Source organism: Drosophila miranda, assembly GCF_003369915.1.
Source record: "Drosophila miranda strain MSH22 chromosome Y unlocalized genomic scaffold, D.miranda_PacBio2.1 Contig_Y2_pilon, whole genome shotgun sequence".
Lineage (NCBI taxonomy): Eukaryota > Metazoa > Arthropoda > Insecta > Diptera > Drosophilidae > Drosophila > Drosophila miranda.
In genome coordinates, this window is record NW_022881614.1 from 34,555,196 (window position 1) to 34,565,403 (window position 10,208).

A 10,208-nucleotide genomic window follows, 5' to 3' on the forward strand; every position below is an offset into this window, starting at 1 on the left:
GCCCACTTAGCCCCCCCTTTTTAGACAGTTCAACGACATGAGGTAAATAAATTGCTTGTTAAGGCAAATAGTACTAATTGTGAATTCTTCTTATAGATCCATGCCATATATCTTCAGAATTGAAAAAGATCCTGAACTATGCTGAAATGATTAAATTTTCATTATTTTCGGTGGAATATAAAAATACCTCCTTGGCTTATAATGGGTTAATGGTTCTCCTTCAAGGATTGGTAACCATATTCCTCGATTTTGATATTCCGTCGAATATTACTAGCTAGATAGATCTCTCAGCCATGCCCACATAATTTTATCCTATTAATGAATCAATTTGTTACTTAACTGGCTTATTCTAAATACTTGCTTTTATTTCGTTTCTATATACCGTTGAAATGAAATTTTGACCTGTTTGCATCTGGTCTCGAAACGCGTTATTATATTTTTGATGTGTCAGCGTACGCGACGCACCAGGGCTGCAGTAGCTATCGATTGGCTGCTCACAAGAAATTAAATGCAAAAAAATTATTCTGTTGTGAGCTGGCGAATGGAATATTTTTTCTCTTGTTTTTCTAAAACGAAAAATCAAACAGAATCTCCAACACAAGTGGTGACAAGTGTAAGTGAATTTTATGTATTCGATCGTGTTTCGGCTTGAACGTGTGGCCAGCAACACAGGCGTCGCCTTGTGACTGTCAAGCTAGAGCTGTATTTGCTTTGTATTTCTGTATTTCTTCGGAGTTTCTAAATTTAGTACGGAGAATCACTCACCAAAATGCATCCAGGACAAATTGAAGTTAGCGAAATCACCGGATATTGGCACTTCCTGTTGAGCGTGAGTAAGATTCTCTGGTGGCTCTCCTTTCGCTTAGAACTTGCCGACTCTTTGGGTGGAATATTTTTTGTTTCAGATTGATTGGAGGGATCCCTGGCTGATTGGATTGATTTTGCTGCACCTGCTCACCACCACTACGGCGCTACTCAGCAGGAGCCACAACAATATTCAAGTTGTTCTTTTCCTGGTACTTTGTACGTAGAGATTTCCATTTCATTTCCCTGTGCGATGTACACGTCGCGTCGCCCAATTCCCGCTCAATCTGCTGCCACTTAACTTCCTGGTTCGTTTTCTAGTGTCGGCGGTCTATTTCAGCGAAAGCATCAATGAGTATGCGGCATGGAACTGGAGCTCCTTCTCCAGGCAGCAGTACTTTGACAGCAATGGCCTGTTTATATCGACGGTGTTCTCCATTCCCATTTTGCTGAATTGCATGCTGATAATTGTGAGTGCAGAGGATTACTAGAAAGCCACGAAATGTCTTCTATAGAGTATATTTTTAGGGCACATGGCTATATAATTCCACACAACTGATGGTCGTTCTGAAGACGGCCCAAATCAAGGAGCACGTGCGCCAGCAGCACATGACCGGATGCGCAACGCCTCAAGGCGGAGTAGCATTTAACAGAATTAAGTCACAATACAATTTGAAAGAGCTGTGAAAACCAAATACATTTTAAATTTATTTTTCGCCCGCTCATTTTTGTGAATGTCGATTTCGAGTCGATTGTGGCTCATTTTTTGTTCACCAGGTGGCGCTTGGCATCATTAGAAGCGGCGGAAGCAACAGTGGCGTCCAGCGGAATTAGGACAGCTTCAAAGGGGATGCCTTTAAATGGAACCAGATTTGTGCGGACCGGCATCAATATACGAGTCGATTGAGCCATTTCCGTCTCTCTCCCTCACACATTCATTGTCATGCATTATGTGGGCCCCCTGGCGGAGTGGAGCCATACTGACTGATTATCGGGTATAAATGTAGAGTCGCGGCGGCAGCGACTCTCACGTTCCAATTTCGTTATCTATACGCTTAGCTTATGCCTCACTGCACTTCGACAAACTATAATCCTCTGACTGTACAAATTATTATTTAATTTCATTTTCCAAATTTTATGGCCCCCCTCCAAAAGGGAAATGAGAAATAATTTTCCACAGCGCATCTTTCAGAAGGCAGTCAAGTATCACTAATTTTCCCAAATTCTGTCATACCCCCACCTGTAACTCTCTTTTCGATTATAAATGGGACGTCACTGATCTCTGCTAGCCTTGCGGTGTCGCACGATAGATTCTATTGTATTTACTACTGATCTTAATGAAATTTGATTACATTTTTAGCGGGGAAAGATGCAACACTCAAAGCCTGTTCAGCATTCAGCTGTGATGGAAAATTTATAATTTTCCAAAACACAACAATTTTAATCAGACTTAATTTGATTTGATTTGATTAATGTCTAAGTAGGAGTGAACTGTGCCTCTCCACACACCCTCGGTGATGAATTTGATGATGAACATGTAGCTCCCTTTGGGTACGGGCACTTTGGAGAACATTTGATCATCCAAAACAAAGTCTTTCAGAATAATATCGTGCTGCAAAGAGCCAGAGCAAAAGGAGAGTCAAACATGAGGATAATTCAATCGGAGCACTCACATTGATGGGGCAAGTGTGATTCATATTGATGAAGGGCAACATGGCCCCATAGAAGTAGTAGAAGACATGAAGGGGATTCGGGAGCTTCATGTAGTGGCAAAAGTTCAAGGTGACGTTAAACAGGAACGGATGGTAGCCGGTGAGTTTCCTCCAGACGCTGAAGTTGACTGTCCCCTTCCGAATTGGTAGCTTAAGGATTTTCATGTGGAAATTAGCTCCGATAATGCCAGGCCGCAGCTCCATCAGGCGACACACAGGAATCACCGCATACGATGGATCCAGTGTTTCGCATGTAATGTTTTTATGTTGAGTCCGGATGTCTCCGAAAGCCGCCGTTATGGCACATGCCAGGAGCACCGATATCACTGAGAACTTTATGGGTGAATTGTTATTCCCAAAATGAATGTTTTCGATCGCAGGGAGGTATTCGTTTTTGCACAATTTAGTCATTAGCTACGAATTTGATCGTTGAACTGTCATTAACTAGCCTTTCGATCAGATATTACGCACATAATGCACGACAAAGAGTGTGTGAGAGAGAGACAGAAAATGAGCGCATGGACGGCGTTGTGTAGCAACCGAAAGATGATCTATGTATTCTGGCTCTAATAGTAATCATATCTGATCCAGATTCGTCAATCTGTGTTTTTAGTTTTTTCGTATCTTAAAAATTGTTGATTCCACAGATTTTCGTCCTTTGTGGCGTCGGAAGATAGCGGCACGAAATTTTGAAATACATTTGTAATAGTGAAATTTCAATATTTAGTTGCTCTTACTCCAATAGTCTCTGAGAACTAGCCGACAAGTAAGACGGACAGACAAAAATGGCTATATCGACTCGACTATTGATGCTGATCAGAAATATATGTATATACTTTATGGGGTCGGAAACGCTTCCTACTGGGAGGTGTAAGGGTCCATGATGTCGTCATCTGAAGGAAGCTGTGATTTTAAAACCTCATTGTAGACCTCAATATAACCCTTGCAAGATGACGGAGCCAATATTTTCATTCGAATTATGAGGAAAAACGACTTTTGGAATAGTATATATAGCGTATAAAAAGAATATTTTTGTTGACGTTCTTTGTTTTATAAGCAATCCAATAAAGGGAGTCTTTAAAAATAAAAAAAAGATTCATCAATCGGATAAATAAGTAAATTAGGTTTTTTGTTTAAACTTTTTTTTTAAACAAATCAGTAAAAGGGGGGCGCAATAATTAACCAGTCCTGTAGGAAAATCAATTTATTAATCGGATAAATTTATGTGTTTAGGGCTGAGAGTCCTAGTTAGCCAGCAATAGTTAAACAAATCGAGGAATCGAAATACAGGGTATTGAAATACTCTCCACAAAAATTATGAATCTTGAAGAACTTTATCGCAGTTCAGGGGAAGTAAAGTAAGTAAAGGGGAAGAATAGGATGAATCTACAAGAAGAATTCACAAACAAGATTATTTGGCGCAAATTTACTCCAGCTGTTTTTCTGTTTAAATAGTGGGAGGTTAAAAGAGCTAAGTTTGTTTTTTCATCGGTTTATTTATGGTATTTCTAAGGGCCAGCCGGGCACTGCTACTCTCTCCTGCAACGAAAAAATGAGTTGTAATTTTGAATGGGCTATAATGGTATGATGGACAACTGTCAAAAATAGTCAATGCAAACTACTTTGAAGACAAAATCGGCTTTGTAAAATCAAGGTATATTAAGAAAATGGGGTGAATTTTACCTTTCACTCGTTACTTTTTTGGGCCGTTTTGCCTGTCATCCTTACCCCATTTTTCCGCTTATTATTATCAGTAACGAGTAACGTGTGTCAGAATTGTTGTTGTCTTTACGACGTCGACGTCGGTGCGCTGCGCTGCGCCAAAACCAAAAATCCAAGAGAACGAGCGTCAGGGTGACCATTTACGGTCAATCAATTTCATTAATCTATTAAATTTAATTTTTTAAGGTATATTTAAGAAAAAAAGATATCAAAACTTCTATACGTAGGTTTTTTGAATTTTCGCTATCTCAAATCGTGCTTCCGTGCATCATTAATTCCAATGGATTGCATTTAAATTCTTGTCGTTCATTCACTTTCAAACAATTTCTATTTGGCGCGCACCACTCGGCTCTTCTTGCTCTCTTCAAACGTTGCTCTCTCGCGCTTGTGTTTCAAAACAACAATACAAAATTGGCTCAATTTCAAAATAAAGTTAGGTTACCGCTCTCTTACCGATCAATTTCTTACACTTTTTGTTGACCTTTTGTTACGAACCTTTGTTTTCTTCGGGGCAAGGCCGGCTAGCCCCATCATCCCAGGGCTGGGTACTTCCCAAGCCCTCAGGTCGCACAATATACCAACTAATTGGACATCTCGAACAAATTGAAACAACAAAAGTAACCGACAAAAAAAACTGCAAACGGACTCTACTCGACAAACAACATTACAGTAACTTCCTTCAACACAGACGTGGACCAGGTCGAGGTGTCGATGTTTTTACCCCTGACGTACCCACCCTACCTGAGATCTGAATAACAACGTTTTGGATCTCCCTGCCATGTGCAGCAGCCTTACCCTCCCGTTGCTGTGGCTCCTCTTCCCCCCATATGAAACGCTTAGCAATTCATTTTTTTCGCTATCATTTTCACTTCAATTTCCTACTTTTACACGTTATCATCGCTACACTAAGCCTGCCTTCTCATACCCCCCTCATCTTATCACTACGGCGGTTAATAAATAAATAGCTAAATAGAAATAATTAATATAATAAATATAAATAAGTTACATATAGATATAATATGGGCGGACTTAAATTAGGGGATTAGCATATACATATAAATGGAGACATCTAACAAAAATAAATAATGGGAGTAAATATGTTGATTGATGCTTTTTTTCTCTCTCCCTAAATGGGCGAGGGACCCGCACTACGTGGCCAGGATAGTTTCTTCGAGACCAGCAAAAAGCAAGCCAGGATGGCGGAGCTGTGACCTATTCCTCTTGTGCTTTTTGGGTCTACTTTCCGTCCCGCTGGTCAGCTCTAAAGTTCCTGGTGTTTCACTGATCTTGATCCCTTTTTCTTTCAGAACAAAAAAAATCACTATATCACTATGTCCGGCGCGCATGCTCCTCCGTTGCGGGAATTTCTTTCTCTGAACCCCCTCTTGGCTTAGCTGCTCTGTTTAATGCTCCCGGGCCGCTGATCCCCATCGCTCTCTCTTCTATCGCCCTTGAACTAGGTTCAAGGGCATGGCCTGATTCGGGGTAATCAAAAGTATAATTCTTTGTAATCTTTCTCTGATCTTACGGGAGTTAACCCTCCGATCTGTTTTATTCGTTCGTGTTTTCTGAATTTAACAATTGTGTTTGGGCTTTCATAAGCCAAAAGCCGCGGAGCTGCGCTGCCAGTGACGCCGGCAGCGGAGCGGCAGAACTATGTGTTCTTATCTCTTATATGTTAGTATGTATATGTGTGAATATGCTCAGCGCTGTTGGCAGCGAGAGCGCGAGGGAAGATATATGTGTGTGTCGGGTCAAGCAGCTTAAATATTTTAAATTATTGCCAGTGGTGCGGCCCAAGGGAAATGCATTTTGGTGTTGTCACTGCAAAGATCATTTGCTACCGCATATGCGCATGCAGCGGAATTCTTTTGTCTCCTTATGTCGCAATCTCTCGGACTCGGCTTAACAGCGCCCCCGAGCAGCTCTAACGCTCTCGGGCTATCATACGCTCTCGCTCGCGTCTAAGCTTGCTGCATAGGGCCCGGCAATTTGGCCCGTCCGCCCTTGCATGGGCAGTCTTGAGCTAATCGTCGCAGCTATTAGACTAACATCCTCGCATCAATCGTTCGCCCCAATCATCCCCATATGTACATACATACGCGATAAGTTGGTTTACATATGCAAATAAATTGTGAATTATAAACAGCCTCTCGACTTTCATTAACTTCAAATTGCAACAGTTGTTAAAAACGCTTAATAGCTTAACATTTGGTGACCCCGACGTGATTGTGCAATAAATAATCCATCAGTGCAATCACAAACTAATATAGCATTCAAAGATCTTAACTAATTGCCATCTCAACCAGTGTCATCGACCACATAAGTTATCCATACATATATACACCGGCCTCCCCTGCATATTCGGTAGTGCACGGAGCTGTTGGCTTGCGCTTCTCTTTTCGGTCATCTTCCCGCAAGAAACGTTTCTTACACCGGTCGCCTTTGTATATACAGTTCGTACATAGCTGTTCGCTTGCTGGGCTCGGTTCTTGTCGTCTATTGCTCGTGTTACTCTTTGCGATCATCTTCCCGCTAGAGACGTTGGTCTTTCTGCTAACGCTGCCGCTACCATGGAAATTAATGCTGCTAACGAAATTCCAATGACCAGTGAGCAAAACAGGGTGTCTTTTTTGAAGCTTAAGTCAACGGAATTATGCGAGAAAATGAAAGGGTTAGCTACCGCTTGGCAGAATGAGTCGTCAGACTGTGACTACTACATGCTCGTGGTAAAGCAAGAGCAAGTCGAGAAGTTGATCAGCAAATTTGAGATGTTTCACGGCGAGCTTGAGGAATTGGATCGAAGCGAAATTCACAGTGGTTTGTGTGACATTTTTGAGTCACTTGCAAGCTCGCTGAAGGCGGCGATTATGAGGGAAATGGCTAAGAGTAGCGGCCGCATGCCGTTTCATTCTACCTTGGCTGGAGGAAATACTAGGGTTGAGTTTGCCGGCTCGCAATTTCTACCTCACCGTAGACAAGTACCATCCCTGCCTCCTAACTGGACGGACTTTTATTCAATGTTTGCCACCATCATCGACAGCCATCCGGACTTAACAAACATAGATAAGCTCCAGCATTTGCGTTCCTGTCTGCGGGATTCGGCATTGGAGACTGTTCGGTCGCTGGAAATCTCAGATGGCAATTATGCTGTGGCAATAGATTTGTTGGAAAACAGATTCAATAATCGGCGATTGGTCTTTCAGGCACACATCAATGAGATCTTGGCGCTCCAGGCTGTGGAACTTGGGTCAGTGGTCATGCTTCGGGAGCTTTCAGACAAGTTCAATTCACATATGCGCGCGCTCCAGGGTTTGGGCACCACTGAGCAGATCGCAGGATGCATCGTCGTGCAGGAAATTCTCCGAAAACTGGATCCAGCGAGCCAAGAGAAGTGGGAGGAACGATTCAACGACCCCGCATTCGCAAACTTAATTCCGTCGCGGGAATCTATGGCCTCGTTCTTGGAGCAGCGATGCAGATCATTGGAGACGATGGACTTTTCTATGGCAAGCTATGCGTTGAGCAATCAGGTAGGCAGAAGTAGAAAGCATAATAATTCTAGGTCCACATTGGTTACAACGAACCAAACCGTAGCACGCTGCGCGCTGTGCAACGATGGTGCTCACGAGGTCCAGCACTGCCAGAAGTTTAAAGCGATGTCCCCCACAAATCGCCATAAAGAAGCCAAGCGGCTTTCGTTGTGTATAAATTGTCTCAGAACAGGGCATCGATTACTTCAGTGCACCTCGAGCAACTGTCGTACCTGCGGGGGTAGACACCATACCCTCCTTCATTTTGGTAGCCCTGAAGATACCGCAGTCCAAGGGAAATCAGCGCCGTATACTCCATCTCAGTCTGCAATGTCTGAGTCCACGCCGTCTGAGCATACCACTGCGCACTCTACTTCAGCGGCTACCTCGTCTGCCCTTATTGCCCAAGATCTCAGGAATGGTGTTGTTTTACTTTCCACGGTCTTAGTCAAAAATCGTTCCGGAGTTTTAGTTCCCTGTCGAGCGTTGCTGGGTTCCGGCTCCCAGTTGCATCTAATAACTTCTCGTTTCGCGAATCAGCTTCAGCTTCGAAAAATGAAATCATCGACTGCAGGCTCGGGAATAGGCGACTTTAGCTTCGTCACGGATGGATTTTCGGTCAACGTTAGCCTGCACTCTCGCTCATCGGATTAATCAACTCTCATCACTGCCATTGTAGCCTCTAGCATAACCGATCGACAGCCAAGCTTTGGAATTGACACTCAAAACTGGAACATTCCATCTAACATACCACTAGCTGATCCGGAGTTTTATAAGCCGCAGCGCGTCGATCTGCTAATTGGCACGAGTCTGTTTTTCGAGCTCCTGTGTGTTGGTCAGGTCAAGCTACTGCCAGGATTGCCTTCAATTCAGAAAACGCGCTTGGGATGGGTCGTATCTGGAAGTTGTTCGCGTTTAAAAGGTTCCTCGTTGATGGTCTCTCGCGCTCGGGCCGTAGCTGCTGAGGATAATAGTCCAGAGGATCGGCTTGAGGTGCTTCTTCGGAGGTTTTGGGAGGTAGAAAATTGCATCGAACCAATAATAAAGTCTACCAAAGAAGAGCTAGATTGTGAAGCACACTTTGTGCAGCATTTCCGTCGACTACATAAAGGCGATTATTGTGTTCGGCTGCCAGCAAAATATAATTTGGATCTCCTTGGAGAATCTTACAATCAAGCGCTTCGTAGATTCCTGACCCTTGAGAGAAAGTTAGATCGTCGCCCTGATGTTAAATCTCAGTATGCAGCATTTATAAAGGAGTACCTTGATTTAGGCCATATGTCTCAGGTTCCTACCCAGTCAATCAGCAACTGCCGATATTTTTTGCCTCACCATTGCGTCATGAAGGAAGATAGTTCTACGACCAAGCTTCGCGTCGTTTTTGATGGATCCGCTTCAGCCTCATCTGGATATTCCCTGAACGACGTTTTAATGGCTGGTCCCGTAATCCAACCCAAACTGTTTCATATTCTTCGATTTCGGTCATACGCCGTTGCGATTACGGGAGAGATCTGTAAGATGTATCGTTGTGTAAGAGTCTCGACCGAGGATAGCAACTTGCAGTGTATTCTGTGGAGAAACTCCAGGGAAGAAGACTTGCGTGTGTTTCAATTGGACACCGTTACTTATGGGACGAAGCCTGCCTACTATCTATCTGTGCGAGCGATGCATCAGTTGGCAATAGACGAGCAGATGGCGTTTCCAGTTGAAGCTGAAATCCTTCGCCGTGACTTCTACGTGGATGACTTGATATCTGGAGCCAGCTCGCAGGAGGAGGCTATCCGCATTAAAGAGCAAACTACTGGAATTTTGTCTAGAGGTCAGTTCAGATTGAGGAAATGGTGTTCGAACGTCCCTGCTGTGCTGGATGGAGTTCCGGAAGAGGAAAAGGAAACATTTTTGAAGTTCGACGATGGCAGCCATGTGACTACAACTTTAGGACTTGCGTGGGATCCGGTTTCTGATCTACTATTATTTTCGTTCTCGGCCCTTCAATCTTCTTTGAATTCCTGCAGGCGATCTGTTTTGTCATCCATAGCGCGATTCTACGATCCTCTCGGACTAGCTGGTCCCGTAATTACTAAATCCAAAATCTTTCTCCAGCGTTTGTGCCAAGAGAAGTTGTCCTGGGATGAAAGCCTTCCAGTCGCACTGAACACCGAGTGGCAGGAAATATGCACCAGTTTTGGTCAGATTCGTCGACTTGAATTTCCTCGGTTTGTGCTCCTTCCAGACTCTACGCTGGAAATTCACGGATTTTGCGATGCCAGCATCGAGGCTTATGGTGCATGCATTTATGTCGTGTCCAAGGGTCAGCATTTCAGCAGTCACTTACTTTGTGCCAAATCTCGTGTGGCTCCTTTGAAGACACTTACAGTACCAAAGTTGGAGCTTTGTGGAGGCTCATATCTGAGATAGCTGGACTGAATGTATTCAA

General features: G+C 43.5%; 2 protein-coding genes across 3 annotated transcripts; one reads left to right on the forward strand and one right to left on the reverse strand.

Annotated features, from left to right (window-relative positions):
• Window positions 1-498: 498 nt before the first annotated feature.
• Window positions 499-1,525, forward strand: LOC108158140 (transmembrane protein 18). 2 transcript variants are annotated; one of them, XM_017290354.2, is made up of 5 exons: window positions 499-613; window positions 749-829; window positions 906-1,023; window positions 1,126-1,274; window positions 1,333-1,525. In XM_017290354.2, the coding sequence occupies exons 1-5, from the start codon at window positions 509-511 to the stop codon at window positions 1,489-1,491; spliced, it is 612 nt and encodes a 203-aa protein (XP_017145843.2). In that variant the 5' UTR covers window positions 499-508; the 3' UTR covers window positions 1,492-1,525. The 2 variants fall into 2 exon arrangements, with proteins under 2 accessions (XP_017145843.2, XP_017145844.2); XM_017290355.2 differs by lacking the exon at window positions 499-613 and having other exon boundaries at window positions 628-829.
• Window positions 1,526-1,951: 426 nt separating this feature from the next.
• Window positions 1,952-3,062, reverse strand: LOC117193785. Its single transcript, XM_033398510.1, has 2 exons — window positions 2,478-3,062; window positions 1,952-2,416 (listed from the first exon to the last, which is right to left on the reverse strand). The coding sequence occupies exons 1-2, from the start codon at window positions 2,925-2,927 to the stop codon at window positions 2,255-2,257; spliced, it is 612 nt and encodes a 203-aa protein (XP_033254401.1). The 5' UTR covers window positions 2,928-3,062; the 3' UTR covers window positions 1,952-2,254.
• Between the last annotated feature and the right edge of the window lie 7,146 nt (window positions 3,063-10,208).